Here is a 20,034-nt window from a genome sequence, read left to right as displayed (position 1 = left end):
GAAGCATTTGCAGTGCCTTTTATGTCTGTTTTCTTCTTCTTCTTCTCCTTCTTCTCTTCTTCTTCTTTTCCCAAACAAATAAGCCAGAGAAGAAAATAGCTTAGATGTACTTTACTGAAAGGTCTGGGATTGCCTGCAACATTCTCATAAATGTGTCATTTGATGTGCTCTTGGTTTGTGAAAAAGTGCAAAGTCCTTTATAACCTGCTGAAGTTAAGGAAAAAAAAAAAAAAAAAAAAAAAAAAGAAAAAAAAAAACTTTAAAATTTTCTCTTAACTCAGTTCCATTTCTTGCTATGTCAGACTGAAGGAAGGAGACTAGGACTGCCCTCTGTATGAGTAGGAGCTTTTCTGCTGAGGCCTGAATGCCTCCTGCCTGTTCATCTGTTTATCCCATGATCACCTTCGTCATCCAGTACCAAAAAACCTCAGCAGCCTTCATTGCCTCTATATTAATGGGAGAAGGAAAGACCATTGCAGTTTTCTCCTAAGACACAAGTTCACTCCATGCTTTAAGGTGGTTAGATGGGAGCCAGTTCTGAGTCAGAAGTCAAGTGACTGGGAACCTATGTTTATTAGTACTGCAGTAATCTGCATGTCAGAGAAAGTGTTTTACAAAATATTCAGATTATATAGAGACCTCTTAGAATTGGAATCATTTTTGACAATCCTGCTTCTGGAAGGCACTTTCAGAACTTCTCTCTGTTGATGGTCTGAAGTTTTCTTCTAATTCCCAGCTTTACAATTTTCTGTCCCAGCACTGATTTTAATTTCAATTGCTTTTCTTTCTCCTTTGTTTATACTTCTACTATGCTGAGGGCTGTCCCTATTCAACAGATTCTTCTAAGCTAATCAAGCTGGCTTTCTGCTTTATTAGCTCTCTGCTTACCAAGATGAATATATGTTGTTCCAGTGCAAGGCTAACCCATGGGCCACTGAGGTGAATTTTTCATCTTTTTTTTTCACTATAAAAGTAGCCAAGAGAAACCAGTATGGATGTAGACATTTCAGTTTAGACAGCTAGATTTATGTGACACAAATTCCATTCCTGGTGTTGCAAGACCACATGCTGTGGAAGGTCTTAATACTGTCTAAACATAATGAGTCCATTAACCACAAGATGGAATAAAGCTGGGCAAATCTTATGCTATTTGAGGCACAGTAGAAAAGGAAGCCAATAACAAATGTGGGTGGAAATCAAAGGAATTATGTAACTTGTCAGTGCTTATTTAGTGGCTTATCTTTATCTCTCAGTGTAGGAATGAAACTTCTTTGAAACAAACAAACAAATGTTTTTCATCTCTATTAAGACAGGGTTGCATTCCCAGATTTGTTCTGGGGTACATTTCCTTGATAACTGAACAATATATACTTGAGGAATTAAGAAAGTAGGGTATTCATTTTCTCTACACAGTGAGGAATCAGGAAACATGCTATATCTATTCTTTTTTTCATCACGATAGGTTGAACTTTGGACCGTAAAAGCTTTCTATATTGTTGTTCATATCTGTGGGGGAGGCCAATGGATATTCATCTAGGACATCATCATAGATTGCCAAATCAAAGTGCTTAATGAAGTACAAGCTGTTAGCACAGAATCACACAGAATCACAGAATCATCTAGGCTGGAAGAGACCTCCAAGATCACTGATTCCAGCCTCTGACCTAACACCAACAAGTCCTCCACTAAACCATATCACTAAGCTCTATGTCTTTTAAAGACCTCCTGGGATGGTGACTCAACCACTTCCCTGGGCAGCCTATTCCAATGTCTAACAACCCTTTCAGTAAAGAAGTTCTTCTTAATATCCAACCTAAACCTCCCCTTGCAATATATACTCAGAATGGCTCTGTTGTTTTTGTGGGAAAATATCAACTAGGACTTGTAGATATAAGTCAAAAAAATTGTTTGGTCGTCCTTTCTGAACACCTTGGTGGTTTTTCACACTTACAAAAATCCTTCTGTCACTGCCTATGTTCTGTCAGACAATTTTCTACACACCAAGGTCATGCATTTTCTTCTCTGGCATCAGGCAATTACTTATTGTATTTTCTACCTTCTGAAGCAACAGGTAACTCCCTTTCATTGCTTATTTTATTACTTTGGTTCTGCTTTCCAACTTGTTTCCCAGAGACAGTGTAACTTGGGTGTGCAACTGCTGGGTCTTGCCTGTAGGTCCATCACTAACTGCAGGACCACCCCTCTGGAGCCTGCCTGTACTACTTGGTGAAGTGCCTTACCAAACATACCTCATAGATTAGAGCACGCACCACTTACACAGAGACTAGCTTGGGTCTGGAAAGGAAAAATAGGTTCATAATGATGGCTCTGTGCTCAAGATAATCACTTAGGCTCATCAGAAGAGCTAACTAAGGGTGCTAAGGTTGGCTTTGCATTCACACAAATATATTATTTCCAGTTCAGGAGTTGTTTTGCAGACAATATATGAATATTGCACTTGGGATTATCTTTAAACACAATAGGAATAAAAGGCTCTGAATCAGAGCTATGCTTTCCTGCTCATACTCTCTCCTCTAGACTTTTTCCTACCTATTTTAAGTATTAAGGACTTGACTTAGGTATATTACTGATGCATTGACAACTGGGTAAATTAGATAAGATTATACATACAAAACAAGCAAGAAATAGCAAGAGCTGTTTCCTTCACTCTTCTTTTAGGATTTTGATGCTGCAGTCATCAGGGATCATAAAGAAGTTACTGGTTCTGTATGATTGCATGCATCGCAAGATCACATGCATCACCTGTTCACAGCTTTTCTGTTATATCAAGCAATAATATAAGAGTCTCCCCTGTGGTTAACCAGCAGTAAGCCATCCCCATCAATAGAAGTGGCTGAATGTACACACAGGAGGAGTCCCTTAGAATCATAGAATCATGGAATTGGTTGGGTTAGATGGAACCTTAAAGATAATTTAGTCCAAAACCCCCTGCCATGGGCAGAGATACCTTTCACTAGATCAGGCTGTCCAAAGCCCCAACTAACCTGTCCTTGAGCACTGCCAGGGATGGGGCATCCACAACTTTTCTTCTTATCCTTTAAGGCAGTACTGTGTGTTCACACATGATGATGAGCAACTTGCATTACAGTGAGGGAGAAACGCATTGGTTCTGTTTCCAGAAGGGTGTTTACATGCATAGGTTCTGTCTTCATTTCATAGACTGTCGGGGGTTAGGAGCGGTTGCGGAATTCACAAATTCTCATCAATGCTTTTAAAGTTTCATCATGTTTCCCATGAGAAATATGAAGGTCCTCAAGCTGTCACAGCAGTCTTGGTAGGACTTGGGTCATGCATAGTCCTTAGCTGTGTTTTGCCTAGTCACTTGACCAATTTCATTAAGATACACTCAGTTCTGGGTGAGGGTATATAAGTAGTTGTCAGACACAGAGAAAGAAACTCAGAAGACAAAAGGAACAAAATAAGTCAAGCGGTGTTTATGAGCAGACATCTGGCTAGCTAGCTGGGTTCAAATCAGAGACTGAATGTGAGGTAAGAGTCCCTAAGAGCTCCTATGTGATATTGAAAAAAGCAACAGGTACACCTATGGTCAGGGAAGGAGATGCAGATGACCACTCAAGGAAATCAAATTAATCAAGTAGCTGTTGCAAAACTTTGTTATGCCAGCTGGAGAATGCATTTTGACTGGTCGTGGTGTAATCTTTTTATAGAACCTTGCCAAACAGATCTTAAAGCTCTGCTGGAATGGAGCAGCATGCAGCATGTAGTTATCTTTATAATCTCCTATTAGATTCATATTAGCTCTGAAGTGCTGCATGCATCACAGATGTTTCACACAGGTAATCAACCTGCCTGTGAAGATAAAATTTCTTGTGCCATATTTTTACTTTGACTAATGCTTATTAAATACATGGTAGTTTAAAAACATTTAATCACAACTGATTATCTGTAGTCTCTAGTTAAAGAAATAATGCCATTTTTCTAATTATTTGAGGAAGTTGACAAAGTAAGTGCACAATAAAACCAACAGATAACAGAACAGGGAAAATAATCCAAATCAAGACAAGAATTGCTGGATGAGTTTTACAGGTGATGTTAAATGGGAAATCTGCCAAGAACAGCTATCCTGTACAGAGTGAGTTATCAACTGCATTTCATAGTCTGTGCTTTCATAACTCTGTAGCTGCTACAGTTGCAAAATAAGCTAGAAAAACTTGACCTATAGACAAATGATCATGTCCATATCAAACCCTGATGCAATAGTTCCAACAGAGACTTTCAAAGTTGTTATAATGTCAAAATACTCAGATATCCCGAACAATCCGTTAAATGTCAGTAACCTTCAATATTTTACTGTTCATTCATATGGTTCAAGCATCACACTATGGAGAAGAAGAATTGTCATATCATGAAGAATCACTTATAAAAGCCAAGAATTTTAACTAAAGTTTGTTTAAGAAATAAATAAAGAAATATAATTTCACAGAATTGATAAATAGTGCCAGAAGGATCTCTGATAAACAAATCTGATGTAAGGTTTGAAAGTGAATAATGCTAGCAAAATTTGCAGATGATCAGGAATTGTTTCAGATCTTCAGAAGGTGTAAATTGGGATATCTTTCTTGAATTGAATGAGTAATACTTAAACCTGTTCTAGAGTAGTTTTGAGAGTTTTCTGTTAACATTAGGAAAATTCTGTAAAGTTAAACAACTAGGAAATACAAGAGCTGACAGGGCTATGGCAAATATGGCAACTCCATTTGTGTAAAATCTATTCTATTAATGACAAGGATATATAGAAATGATAAGGACTGTACTTTGGAAGAACCTATTATAATAGTCTTACATCTTGAGGGAATTTCAATTTAATTGAAACCACTGAAAGGAAAAGAAAGAAAAAAATGAAATCTCTACCAAATTTATAATTGGGGGCAGCTGAAGTAAAACATGCACAGAAGCTATTAGGTTATGTTAAAAGAAGGAATAAAGATAGTACTGAAAGTAAGAAAAAGCCATAACATAGATGGAAATCAGTCCTCAGTTTTACTTACCATTAGTATGTTGATGTTTTAAACTTCAGACATGGAATTTTCTCTGTTTGCCCTCACGTAGACAGAGAAAAACACATATATATATTTACACATATACTGTTTCAAAGCAGAATCTTGCTTTCTCCAAAATTAGATATGTAGCATTTAGATATAGAAATTGTTCCTTGAGGATACTTACCTCTTCCCTATGGACTGTAAAGAGAGCCTAGGTAGACTGACCTAAACTATAAGTGTCTAAGATGTAAATGGAGTGAATGCTGTTTAAAGTTTTCATTAATGACCTGGACACAGTGCACTCTTATCAAGTCTGGAGATGGTACAAATTTGGAAGGTATGATTGTGATATCAAATGGTTGGTTCTGCTGTCATTCAGAGGGAAGGAGACAGGCTGAAGAAATAGGCAGAGAAGAACTTCAAACTCAACAAAGACAAATGCAAAGTCTGGCACCTGGGGAGGAAAAACCCAGTGTACCAGGATAGGCTGGGGACCAGATGGTTGGATAGCAGTTTTCACAGAATCACAGAATTTCTAGGTTGGAAGAGACCTCAAGATCATCGAGTCCAACCTCTAACCTAACACTAACAGTCCCCACTAAACCATATCCCTAAGCTCTACAGCTAAACGTCTTTTGAAGACTTCCAGGGATGGTGACTCCACCACCTCCCTGGGCAGCCTGTTCCAATGCCTCACAACCCTTTCAGTAAAGAAGCTCTTCCTAACATCTAACCTAAAACTCCCCTGGCGCAACTTTAGCTCATTCCCCCTCGTCCTGTCACCAGGCACGTGGGAGAACAGGCCAACCCCCACCTCTCTACAGCCTCCTTTAAGGTATCTGTAGAGAGCGATAAGGTCGCCCCTGAGCCTCCTCTTCTCCAGGCTGAATAAGCCCAGCTCCTTCAGCCACTCCTCGTAGGACTTGTTCTCCAGGAGAAAAGGACCTTGCAGAAAAGGACCTGGGACTCTTGGTAAACACCAAGTTGATTCTGTTCTACCAATGTAACTTTGTGGCTAAGAAGGCTAACAGCATCTTGGGTATGAGGAAAAATATTGGAACACTACAAGGCAGGTGATGCTCTGTATTCAGCCTGGTGAGACATAGCTGGAGTGCTGTGTCCAGTGTTCACCTGCCCAGCAGGAGACAGACACGAACACGATGGAGTGAGTCCAGCAAAGAGACACAAAGATTATTAAGGAATCAAGGGGAGTCAGGGAGCTGGGGCTGTTTTTCCCAGAGAAGAGATGGCTCAGGGGGCTCTTATAAGTGTGTAGAAATATCTAACAGCAGCATGTAAAAAAGATGGAGCTAAACTCCTCTTTCTAGCAATCAAAAAACAAGAGGCAACAAACATAAACCAAAATACTAGAAATTCAACTTAACATAAGAAAACTCTTTTTATAGTTACAGTGGTCAAATACTGGAACAGATTGTCCAGAGAAGTTGTGAAGACTCAGTCCTTGGAGATTTTCAGAACCTGTTTGGACATGGGTTTTGAATAACCTATTTTACCTGCTCTAGCTGACCCTGCTTTGAGAGGAGCGGTTGGACTAGGCAGTCTCCAGAGATGCTTACCAATTCCTTTATCTTCAAACTTTATCTTACCAAACACCTTTATCTTCAGTTTAAAAATGGAGTTCTAGTAAAATTCATAGGTTTTTCCTCCATGTTATAAAATAAGCAAATAACAGAGAAAAAAAAAAATAAAAAAAAAATCAAAGAACGTATTCCTCCAGGTACAGAGAGAAGTTTTGCTGCGTATTACTAACAGATTTGGATGAGGGAACTGAGGAAAACCTCAGCACGTTTGGAGATGACACTAAGTTAGGGGGAAGTGTTGATCTGCTGGAGGGTAGGAAGGCCCTACAGAGGGACCTGGAGAGGTTGAGTCGATGGGCAGAGGCCAATGGGATGAAGTTCAACATGGCTCCATGCTGGGTCCTGCACCTTGGCCACAACAACCCCATGCTGTAATACACGCCTGGGGGAGAGTGGCTGTAAAGTTGTGCAGAGGAAAATGATCTGGGGGTGCTTGCCTGAACATGAGCCGGCAGTGTGCCCAGGTGGCCAAGAAGATGAATAGCACCCTGGCTTGGTTCAGGAATGGAGTAGCCAGAAGGACCAGGAAGGTGATCGTCCCCCTGTACTCTGCTCTGGTGAGGCCACACCTTGAGTACTGTGTTCAGCTTTAGGCCCCCCACTACAAGAAGGACATCAAGGCCCTGGAACATGTCCAGAGAAGGGCTACAAAGCTGGTGAAGGGCCTCGAACACAAGTCCTGTGAGGAGCGGCTGAGGGAACTGGGTTTCTTTAGACCGTCTCAGGGGAGACGTTATTGCTCTCTATAGCTATCTGAAAGGGAGTTGTGGGGAGCTGGGGATCAGCCTCTTCTCACAGGTAACTAGTGATAGGACTAGAGGGAATGGCCTCAAGTTGTACCAGGGGAGGTTCAGGTTGGAAATGTGGAGACATTTCTTCTCAGAAAGAGCAGCCAGACATTGGGTCAGGTTGTCCACGGAGGTGGTGGGACCTCACCATCCCAGGGGGTGTTCAAGGAAAGGTTGGACGTGTTGCTTAGGGACATGGTTTAGTGTGTGACATTGGTAGTAGGGGGATGGTTGGACCAGATGATCTTGGAGGTCTTTTCCAATCTTAATGATTCTGTGATTCTATGATTACAACTATTTTCATGAAAAATTACTGTCAGCATTGTATCAGCTGCTTGTTTGAATTTTGTTCTCTGAAGTCAAAAACAATTCTAAATACTGAAAACAAAGGATGTTAAAAGAGACTATCTGATTGTACAACCAATGTACATTTTGCAGCACATGACCCACATCAGTCCACGTGTTATAACATTGGCTAGATCTTTTCTTGTGGACAATCCTTTTACAAAGTCCAGGTTGCTGGACCAAGTTGCTGGAAAAAATTGCTAAATTTTTCAGACAAAAGTGTAGCATTTCTGCCTAGTTCTGTCAAGACATTCCTGTATATCTGGAAACGGCTGGCCAAATTTACATATCCACAATGTAGATGTCAACATATGAGTTAGCTGTTAAAAATTCCTTTACACTCAAGGGAGAAAAGTTGAATGTTTAAAGTAGACAGCTAAAATAGATCAGACAAATTGCCTTCTTCCTATGTCTACTTCTCTCTTTATATACTTGACTATATAAAAAGAGACTTAACAATGAGCTCATATATGAGTAAGTGTCTTCTATGCTTCTAAAATTAGGTGACAAGTCCTAGGTCACTAAAGGGTTGCTTCCTCAACTGTGCTTATTTCTTGCTAGCAAGAGTCTCAGTTGACATGAGAGAGGTTCACCATGTCCTTTAATATAAAATATGAAACTGGCATGCTACATTCAGGATGTTTTAGGGGGGAAATAATAAAATGTTTTGAATCATACACCTTACATTGAGACCCTAAAAAAAAGATAAATAGAGTATCAATTACGTATCTACCTGTTCATTTCTAAGCCAAAGATGTCCATCTAGCAAAATTTGTGCCAAAAACAGCCTTGGAGTCCCTCTTCCCTGAGGAGAACTTGGAAATGCTGAGGGAGTGTTCTGTGAGACAAACTGACTGGTAACAGCTGGAGCATTCTCCTTGGCTGCTTCTTCCTTTTGCACTCTTTCATTCTCCATCCTGTGTATTCTGCATAAGAGAATTCTCTTCATGCCAACAAGAAGCACTGAGGTAACTGTGCAAGGAATGGGTAGTTTTGATGCAACATATAGTTTTCATTTTGCAGAAGTGTGATTGATCTTGCATATTTTCAGAAGCTTTCAGATTTCTTCACCTGTGCAGTACCACTGATATGCTGCATGGGAAGGATGTGGTGAACAGCCCTGACCAGACTCTGAATTAAGATTAATTAAGTAATGAACTCACAATTGATCACCTCTGGTCTAAGCATTTGTCGGTCAGCTTTGAAATTTATTGCTTTTCTTTCAAACCACTGGCACACATTCAGAGGACCACAACTAAGAGCCACAACCAAGCACGTCATGTTTTCCTTTCTTTTGAGTGTGGTCTCAGTAACAACACATAACTGCTTTATGCAGTCTCTAAAATCCTCTTTTTTTTCATCCTATATGGGTGCAACTCTGAGTTACTGTATAACAATTCCATCCATTATTCAATATGGTGAGATTTGTTTTAAGAATCAATTCTTTTATACCTACCGGGGAGCAGACATGTCCTGCTTGGAAGGATCTCACTATCTATTTTTATTGGTCACTGACGTCATATTATACACTCTGCATTTATGGGCTTCTTACAGTGGGATCCTCTTCAGCAGGTCTTAAACTTGTGTAATATATATTTCACATATGACCTAGGTGCACCAGAGTCCTTTTTTAGATAGGAGAAAGAAATGGGCAGTTGCAGCAGAACTTATTACCAGAGCTCTTCTAACCTGCCCTTGAAGGACCTATGATTCTCCACTAAGTAACACAAAGAATCTTCTGTGGCACTGAAAATGTCTGCACTGGACAGATGAATCTCCTTTTATAGATAATGTGTGACTTTCTTAAGTCATCAGTTGACCTAAACAAGTCATTTTTCTTCCCTTATTTCAGCTGTGCTTGAAATTATTCCCTGAAGACCTTCAAGGATTATTTATTTATTTATTTATTTATTCATTTCCCTTGGAGAGGTAAAATACAACCTCTGTGCTGTTGGCTATTCTGGCTTCACTGATTTTAATTATGGTAGCAGGTGCAGATAAAGCAACTGCATGAAGCACCAGCACCTCCAATTTACTAATAAAATTACAGGATGTGACTAGAAATGACATCAGAAATCTATATGATAATTCAAACTTGCCTTCCAAGCCTTGTATTATTATTTTTGTTTCTTCTCCCAGTACTGAATAGAATTGGAAATGTTTTATAGATATTGTCTCTACTTTTAAAAAGTTTTTCTTTTAAAATATAGCTGATTGTACCTAATTATTGGATAATTAGCCACTTATTGGTAATAAGTGGACTCTGCACCTATATGTGTCATACACTCTAGGAACTGCTAAACTATTTATACAGAATTCTCTGCAGGTCCAAGGCACAGATTCATGCATCTGGTAGCTAGTATTACCTAAAAAACACTTGGGCCTCTGTGGATGATATGAAGACCTCAGTCCATTTTTTGATGCAGGTTTCCATGACTACCTTGAAGGCAAAAATGAAGCTGATTCTTTTACTTGCTCTGCAAAATGTCACAGAAAGGTAGTAAAATGGTTAGCATATGTTCTCATATCTTTAGAAGTTTCTTTGAAACTAGCATAAAACACAAAACCTCCACTGTCCACTCTTCAAGCCTAGTGAATGCCAGATTAAAGTAAAACCCTACCTTCAAATATTGGAAAGAGTGTGATCTGAAGGTTACCACTTTACCACGGGTTATCTGTCCATATATTTAGTCAGCCATCTCCCACCCTTTCGTTTGTATTTAAATCTTGTTTTTGATGCATTACAGTGGCACAATCCAAAGACAAAATTAGATCTCCATACCACTCTCTGGCCTTTCTGGCCAGGCCTGCCTGCACACAGGAGTGCAAATTATCAAGGAATAATTTCCAATCCAATGTCTGCTGATGCGTCTGCATGGTTGTCTGTTTTTTCTGTTAATGGAGTGATTTTTTTTTTTTTTTTTCCATCTTTTCGCTGCTGAATGTCACGATGGATGGTTTTGCTCCTCCTCAGTTGAGATCTTATCAGTCCCTCATTATTTGATAAACCATCAGAAATACAGTTAAGTAATTAAATTCAGACCAGAGCAGAGCAAGAATGACTGATCGAGTGGGGCTGGAAGAAGGCAGATCAGTTCAGAGAATTTTATGAATCATTGTTCCCCATTTAGTCAGGGTCTGGATAAAGAAGACAAAAATCTATCGAGAGCTTAATTTTATTTTTCTTTTCCTTATTTCTTTTTTCTTATTATTTTTTTATTTTTTAATTGAAAGGCTCTCTAATTTGTAACTGCTGATGTCTTTGCAGTACGTGGCAGTAAATATAAAAATTGAGTGTCCAGTGATAGTAAAGGTTCTTTCACATTTGCATTTACCATTCCTTTATTTACTTTTTTTCTTCTGTATTATTTCTTTTCAGCCTTTTCTTCTTTGCCACATTCTGATTTTTATTTTTTTTGCCCTTTTTTTTTTTTCCAATATGACCTTGTTTTATCCTTTCTATAACTGTTTTCATGCTTTCTATCCCTGCGTTTTTATTATTTCTGAACTTTTTTTCTCCTTTTCTCAAAAATTCATTTACTTGTGTAAACATTTCTCTAGTTTGGGAGATGTATGTCAGTCGTGTTTATGCCTACATAAGTAACAGGTGGCATACAGAAAACCCATATCACACAGTAAGATTTTAAAATGCACCTCTGCATTCAAAGCCTTCATTTACATATGTGTGGTGGTTTTACCTTGCTAGGCAGCTGAACTCTATCACAACTGTTCTCTCACTTCCCTTCCTCAGAAGAGGAGGGGAAGAAGAAAAGGAAAAAAAAACAACTCACAGGTTGAGATAAGGATAATTTAATTAAAGGGAAAAATAATTATCAAGGAAAAAATATTATTAATTAAATAATTTAACTAAAGGGAAAAGGAAAAGGGGGAAAGGAAAAGAAGAGAAAGGGAAAGGGAAAGGAAAAGAAGGAAAAGGAAAAGAAAAATGATTAAAGGCCATGTGGAAGAGCAGAGGAAATAAATTACTCTCTACTTCCCACCAATGAATGAGGCTTGACCACGTCCTTGAAGCAGGGTCTCAATGCATGTAGCCATTGTTTGGGAGGACAGACATTTTCACAAGAGCCCACCCTTCCCTCTTCTTCCTTTTTCCACCTTTAATTGCTGGAATATCCCTTTGGTTGGTTTAAGCCAGCTGTCCTGGTGATGTGCTTCCCACCTCTTGCCCACTCCCAGCCTGCTGGCTCTGGGGTGGTTAGAGGGAGTCCTGATGAGGTGCCAGTATTGCTCAGCAGTAGACACAACACTGGTGCGATACCAGGGCTGTTCTAGTTACTAGTACAGAGCACAGCACTGCTGCTGCAGGGAAAGTTAACTCCCTCCCAGCCAGATCCGGTACAATCTGTAAACAAATAGATGAAAGAAATCTCTCTGGTCTTGAGAGGGCTAAACTCTCATACCTTCCTAAGCAAAAAGATTATGTATAAACTACTACAGACATAGCCAAAGACCACTAGCTGAGTTCATCTTGTAGGAATTTGGTCTAGAGTGTAGAGATATATGGAAGGGGATTCATCTCAGGTGATGGACAAATAAATTTTAATGAATATCTCAGTGCTAAAAACCTGCCTGTAGGCAGGACATCATGCTCAGAGCTCTATCACCAAGACATGAATATCTGAGACAGGACAGTGTTTTAAAAGGTAATGATATGGATCCAGCCAGATATTCTAACAGAGAGGTTCTTGTCAATATTATGTAACTATTTTGAGAATCATAATGAATTGGACTGTATGTGAATTTTTAAACAACAGGTTATGACCTAAGGTACTCGGATGTATTTAATGCAATGGATACAATTCTGATGGTGTCCTGACCACATGGTTAGCTCCTTGGCACAGACAAAGTAGTGGAAGTCACAGATATGTATAGCACTGTCACCCGTGTAAATCAATCCTGCCATGGATAAAACTTTAGCCTGTCTGAGAGTACAATTAATTTATTTCCATCTCCATTGGTGTGTGCTTGAAAAGCTATCAGTTTATTAACAAATCTGGTCATGGATTTTGTTGTATGGACAAGCAATCTCTAGGTATAAATCTTCAAGTCATAAAGTCTCTTAAAAAATCCTCACACAGTCATGATTTTGAGCCATTACTGAAATCAGGAAGATCAAATACTTGCTTCAGAAATGAGGCAGACAGGCCCTTTGGCTGGTTCAAAATGCTCCAATTGAGGCCTTTGTTGTTACAGAGTCTGTTTCAGTACTTTTTATGATGCAAGTGACTGATCTTACAGCCATGTCCTTTGGCCTTATATTTATTGTCCAAGAAGGTCTATAATAGCTGCAATCCATAAGTATGATTGACCTCTAATATATGCAACTCACAGTTCAATTGTTGTGTTTTCTGTCCATTTCTTTCTCATTCTCCACCATGTTTTACATATTTATAATCATTTTCTTCTTTCATTACAGAAATTTGAGCCTTGACGTGAAGACATTGACAATAACATCTGCAGAGAGTGTGTGCTTCAGCCCCAGTAGCCGTGTTAAAAAAGCAAATCTCGACTAAAGATCAAAATCAAGAGACAAAATGGCCATCAACTGGAAGACCTGCTTCTTCACTCTCATATTGCTTCCCATGGTAAGGATAAATGTCCTTGTAAATACAATGTCATTATTTAAATACATGTTCCCAAGTCTAGCACTTGATAAGCATCAAGGCTCTACTGTTAATATTCATTCTGTCTTTTTCTGTGTGGACCCGTAAGTTATGTTATGTTAAGCTTTTTCCAACTTCCTCTGTAGTTGTAATAGAACTGTGACCACTGCTCATCCTGCACAAGGGCAAGTCAATTCTTTGAAGGGATTTGTTCACTGTTAGTGTCTGAGATTAAAAATAACAATAAAATTAAAGTAACAATAAAACAACATAAATAAATAGTGGGACACCTATTTCCAGTCACTTAAGATTATTTTTTTCCAGGTAAAAGTGATAAAATTAGAGGTTTCCATCAGTCCTATGAAGCCTAAGCCTCAAGATATTTCAGCCAGTGCTGTTGGTTGCCTCCATTTTCATAGGGTCATTTTTTCAGAAACCATACAGGAAGGCCATTAAAGATATAGGCATTCAAACTCTTTAATCACTTTTATGAAGAACTTGGGTTTTTAAGAATAGTACCTGGATTTATTTGCATCACAATCCTTCACTTAGCAAATAATATACTATCCCTTGAATCACTCAGTCTTAACAAATTTTTGGGGATTTGTCATGTAAGCCTATTCTTGCTTGTTGTCCCTGTTTGCATTGTGGCTCTATCTAGTCTCACATAAAAGCTGTAAGAACATTGAATAAAGCGTTTTTTTTGTTGTTGTTGTTGTTGTTGTTGTTGTTTTTTTTTCACTTTGAAACTGTAAGCAACACTATACAATCTCTATAACAAATTCATCTTGCATTTCAGCTCAGCTCTTAGCTAGATCGTTGATCATAACTGTGCCTTTCATCATGTCGCAGGAAGCATTGCACAAAGGGATACCAGAGAAATAGCACTGGTATTTAAATTCTGTGTCTTTCATATGAATAGTTTTCTATAACTTCCATAGAAGTACTTTACAATTGCTTAATATTCTCTAATAGACAGACATTTTAAACAATTCCTGAAATGTAGTTTGGTTTTATTTTTAAGGAAGAAATAGTTAATGTGGTTTTGAATTGACTAGAACTGTCACTGTAAATTATATTTTTTAACAGTTTTTACAGTTTCTTGTTTATTTATACTGATTGTGTAACTTGTCTTTTTCAATGCATAATGGTCAGCATACAGTACTCACCTTTTTTTGGCACACATAAATATCATTCTTTCCTCTTAGGCCTTATTTAGAAACTACTGTAATTAAATGTATATCTGAAATGTAGCATTATTCAACTAAATTCTTTACAATGGCAACGTTCATCCAAATAATTTAGCCCCTCACCATACAAATATCTGATTTTTGATATTGTTTTTCTGGTGCATGATGCTTCTGACTATTCCTGTTCAGGTAGAAAGTATTACTTACTAAGTTGGTATGTTTAATTTTTATGCTTTATCTCTGAATAGTTACACTAGACTTCCTCTAAGGTAATGGGGAGGGAAAAACCCATCAGTTAACCTATTTCAAACGATTATTTAGCATTACATTCCTGTCTTCCAGAGGTGCATGCATCTCTCCATTATAAATAGAGGTTAGCTCAAATTCAGATGCTGTGGTTTTGTGCATAGATTAGATTACATAACCTCACCTTGCTGTTTCTAGTTTGAGACCCAGAAATGACAACTGACATGTCTCAGTCTCTTAGGAGCTCCCATCTTACAGTTAAGCCTAGGTCAACCTCAATGTTTCCTCATCTTAAGAGATAGTGAGTTGTCTCCTACATCATGTGAAACTGGAAGGCAAATTTGTAGAGCTGCTGAATTCCTGGGTAAGAAAGCATATTTTTCAAACTGTTAGAAAATTAGTTATGTAATCATGTAAACTGAAAATCAAAAGGAATTTTTTTTAATGACCAGTGTGGAAATCTTCCACATTTCAAGATTTTTGGTGTTCAGCTTGAGGCAGCCAAAAGGTATTTCCTTATTTAGAAGTGAACCATTTTTAATTAAGGAAAATAACTGTGACTGAATATATCTCTTGAGCTTTTAGATGGATGACCTTCCTGGCAAGTGTAAGAGGACAGAAAGTTTCCAGTTCTTAGCATTTCAGGACATAACTGTGATCACTGAGCTGGATAATCAGTGATCTGCTCCCTATTTTGGAACGAACAGGTCTCTAATGAAATACTATGAAGCAAACCAGAGTTAATAAGAACAAATATGCTTTTGTCTGTGTGGTTTCTGCAATGTTTATGAGCTTGTTTATGAGTGCAAGTTTTAATCATAGTCTTCTGCAGGAATCCAGGTAGTAAAATTAGTGATTTTACATGTATGAACCTGTGAATATGCACACACACTTCTTTGGTCAGTGAAGAGACTTATGCCCATGACAGAGATTATACCATAATTTGTGTATACTATTAATTCTTTATTACTTCATAACATTCATTTTCACAGAATAGAATTCAGGAATGCATAATATTATTTATGGTTATTCCCTTGCTGAAAATTTTTATAATGCTTGTGGTAACATATCTTCCCTCTGTTAGGACTCACTTTCTCTTTGAATCATCCCTTATATGCTGTGCTGATGTCCTCAACTTGATACTATTCTGTCATACAGATTTCCAGATTTGTTACCGATTGAGTGGATGTGACATTTTAAAAACTTAGAGTAAATTTGAATGTTATCCTGTCCTCCAAAAGGTTCCTTAAAAAGTCTTATTTTACCTTGCTTTTCTCTAAACACATCTGGTACTGTTCAAGAAATCTCTGTTTACCTTGAAGGAGAGCTATTGTTTTCAGCAGTGGTATAGTTCCCAATTTCAAGGCACATCTCCATTCCTCATTAGCTTTAGCTCCTGAATCTTGAATCTGCACACCTGCTTGGATGTGCGTGTTTTCGTTTTATCAACAGATAGTCCTGTTTTATTCACAGGAAACCAAACCACACAGACGACTATGGTCTACAATCACAAACAGGTCAAAAAAAAAAAAAAAAAAAAAAAGGCAAAAAGAGGACAGAATGTCCTCTTTTAATTAATGGAAAGTTATAGGTGCCTTCAATTATAGGCTCAGACTAGAAAACAAGAAAATAATATGCTACTTAAAATTTAGATGTGGGCATGTTAAGCCAATTCTAATTGTCAGAGACTAGACTGATTAAATTTTTCATGTGTTTAACAAGTTATTTTGTATTTGTCTATCTCAAAGGTATTCCATATTCCTATTAAATATCTGGTACTTCAGACAGGATCTAGAAGAAAGATAACTGTTAGACCTGTAAAGCAAAATCTTTGAGAACAATTCTTGATTATTATTTTTTTTTCTATTTGAAAAGTTTTTTAAACTTAATGTCTATATTGATATTTTAACCACTTGTTGCTGTTGTTGTTGTTGTTAGCTGGACTGCTTATTTTCAGTCACTCTCATAATTTTCTGTCAGTCGAAGCATCTTATCTTTTCATTTATACATCAATTTTATTAATCCCACCTATTTTTTTTTTTTTTCCATTCATTTGTGACAGCACTAGGCTTTTGCTTTTTGGGTTTTAATTTTTAATTGGAAATGTTAACAAAAGTCATCATAAAATTAGTGAAAAGATAGGATCCTAAACCGTGGTTTCTTTGTCTGGCTCCAAATGTACTTGAGAAACAATGAAATTCATGACTCACAATGTTGGCTTAGTATATGAACTGAATTTTAAATGTAACTGCAATGCAGGTGTTCTAACTGCCTGTAATAATTCTATCATTCTTCAACTAATACTTGGAAATTCTTGTGGATGCGTTTTTAATATTGCTAAGCTTAAATATTTGAAATGAAAAGATATTTCTTGTACTGTTTCATTAGTTGGCAAACATATGTTCACAGACTTCCTTTAAAAATAATAATAATAAAGGCAGAGATGAAAAAGAAAGGTGTTAAGTGATATCTCTTGTATACCAACACTGAAGTGCAATCTCAGTATGAGGGTCAGATGTATAAATACAGATGTGTAGGCAGCATCTCACAGATCAGAGAACCAGACCTCAAAGTGATTGTTTTCAAGTCTCCATTCATTAAGAGAGGATGAGAGAAACTAGGTCTTTTTCTCAGATCCTGTTTACTGGAAGGTTAACATCTTCTAAGGGCTTATAGTCCACAGAGAAGAGAACTAACATCATTAATCTGTAGCTGTCATTTCCACCAGCTAGCTGCATTCAAACAGAATCATCTACATTTCAGTCTCTGTATTTTTTTTTTTTTTTTTTTTTTTTTTTAATATGGGAAGCAGTTTATTCAGATACACCATTCCACTACTTTCTCTTTGTCCCTGCTAAGTTTGCTTGAGCATCCATAGCTGAAATGAGAGGATCCCCTCTCACTGGGAACAGAAACATGTATGCCTGTGTTGGTGTCTGCTCTTTAAGGAACCTGTTTTTCCATGTAGAATTTCATGAGGCAGCTTTTGATCAGTTTATTGGCCTTATGATTTGTAAGTTCTCATGATCTTACAGATCATGAAAAGTCAAGCTTTCTGTAGGATTACAAGTCTCTAACACAATGCACAGTTGCACGGGACTTGTCTGTTGCTTATGCAATACCATAGCAGCTCCTGTACAACAATGGACCTGCTGGGAATGTCCTCCAGAGGAGAAATACCTCAGCCAGCCAAGGTATTACTAAAGTTATGATTTTTCTTCTCATCACAAGAAGATGGTGCTGGGGGGAATCAGCCAAATATAAAGACCTCTTAAAATCCTGTGATTTATTTAAAAAAATATATAAAATTTGGGAAAAAATAAAATAAAATAAAAATAAAAGTCGGGATTTGTAATATTGGGTAGGGTTGTTTCAAAACAAGCTTTCAGAATTTCTGGTAAAATCTCTCATGAAGAGCATCTGAAGGATTCTGTGTTGCAAAATGGCAATGCCTTTGATACTACCCAACTTAAAGAACCTTGTTAGGGAACAAAAAATTGTACCCCAGGTCCCAGATGTTCCTTACCTTGTCAGCAAGGGCAGATGAGTACTTCTAAAGAGTGACTGATTCCTTCTGAGAACTCTGTAAATCTCTTTGTTTCTCTGAGAAAGCCTAGTGTGTTGACACTCCTAGGACACTGGAGGCTCATGCGAGGCCTTCATGTTGTGTTGGTGCTCTGATTAGTACACCATGACTTGCCATCGCACCCCGGTGAATCCAGCTGTTAATTGTGGAAGAAAGACACACTTGATTAAAATGTTTTAAAGCTTATTAAACTTATTTGCACAAAACAGGAAAGTCAAACAAAAAAAGGAATTATAGAAAAATGCTTATTCCACCATCCTCTGGTTCATAACACTACATACAAACACAGGCATATATGTGTAATTTTCCTAATTTAGGTACGCAAGATATCTAGGTCTTAGAAATGCAAGACAGCAGATTATGAAGCAGAAAATGGTTGTTCTACATTAATGCCTTCACTTTTTTGCCCTCTGGTAGTAGTAATAATTTTTGTGACAGGCAAATAATATGATGACAACACTGATTTAAGGACATTAATATGATTCTTTTGCCTGCTGGTTTTGTATTCATGAGCTTGGAGGAGTATTGGATGAGCAGTCAAATACCAAATTAGGAAATAAAAAAGATATTTTGGAAAAGGAGCCTGTTAAGAAAAAAAAAAAAAGTGATTTTTTCATGTTTCTTAGCTATTAATGTCCAGCACCTGGAGGTATATTATTCAAGTCTCTAGCAAGTGAGCTGCTCACCACCTCTTCCTAAAGTTTGCTGAGTCAGCAGCCTAAGATCTACCTTAGAGGCAGCTTGAACAGATAGCTGTGATGCAGAACCAAAGCTGCATTAAAGAGAAGGGGGAAATGGAAGCAAAAGAGCAGGATGAGAGGAAATGAATAAAAAGTAATAATAATTAAAAAAATGTTAGAGATCTGGTCTTCTATATGTCCCCCGGCCCCTCTCACTGTGGTTTGTAATAAATAGCTATTCTTTACTTTTGCTTCCCAATCTGCAAAGTAAACACTCCACTGCTTCTCAAAGTGAATTCACCTCCTACAGCAAGAATCCGGGCCTTCCTAAGGATCAAGTAGTTATGCCTTAAGCCTGCCTGGGGGAGTATACGGAAGCAGTGCTTGCCCCAGGGTTACACATCACAAGACCCTCCAGATCACTGGTTGCTTCTGCAATAGCCACAGGGACAGGAAGGAGATCCGAGTCAGAGAGTACTGTGCTTTAGGCTGCTTCCAGAGCTTCTTTTTCAAGCCAACAGAGACACAGCTATTTAATCAAAGTCTATGAGGCCTATTAAAAAACACTGCCAACCATAAAGCCCAAGTGTTGCTGTCATTGTAGTCCCCAAGGGCACAGAATCCAACTCAACAAAACCCTCTTTGTATTTCTGGGCAGGGGGTGAATAGCTCACTCCAGGCTTCCTTGTGTTCATGTTCCTGAAAAGAAAACAGTGTTTCAGTCAGATTTGCTTTTTTCCCATGTGGAAATCACTTGGAAGAGAGGATTGGTGAGGTATGGGTCCCCTTCTGCACTAAAACGTGGAGATCTCAGTGATATATTTATTACATGCCATATAATAGTTGTGTCCAAAACAGAGAATATCTGCATCCTAATGAATGGGAATCATCTATGTACATTTTTTGTTCCTGTTAGAGCTGAGCTTTGTACCTAGCTGATGTCATCAAGT

The 20,034-nt window shown here is 38.0% G+C and overlaps 1 protein-coding gene across 14 annotated transcripts in view; it reads left to right on the top strand.

The window, feature by feature from the left end:
• The window catches only part of ADCYAP1R1 (ADCYAP receptor type I), a 143,147-nt gene that overhangs the window by 25,905 nt on the left and 97,208 nt on the right, over window positions 1–20,034 (top strand). For all 14 annotated transcript variants that reach the window (XM_035317121.1, XM_035317134.1, XM_035317132.1 and 11 more), the window contains one exon: window positions 13,196–13,364. In XM_035317121.1, coding sequence (XP_035173012.1) covers window positions 13,314–13,364 — 51 coding nt within the window. In that variant the 5' untranslated portion in view covers window positions 13,196–13,313. The remainder of the gene's footprint in view (window positions 1–13,195; window positions 13,365–20,034) is intronic.

This window comes from Oxyura jamaicensis, chromosome 2 (genome assembly GCF_011077185.1).
Source record: "Oxyura jamaicensis isolate SHBP4307 breed ruddy duck chromosome 2, BPBGC_Ojam_1.0, whole genome shotgun sequence".
NCBI classification, from domain to species: domain Eukaryota; kingdom Metazoa; phylum Chordata; class Aves; order Anseriformes; family Anatidae; genus Oxyura; species Oxyura jamaicensis.
The sequence above is the reverse complement of the archived record's forward strand: the minus strand, read 5'-3'. Positions and strand labels throughout refer to the sequence as shown.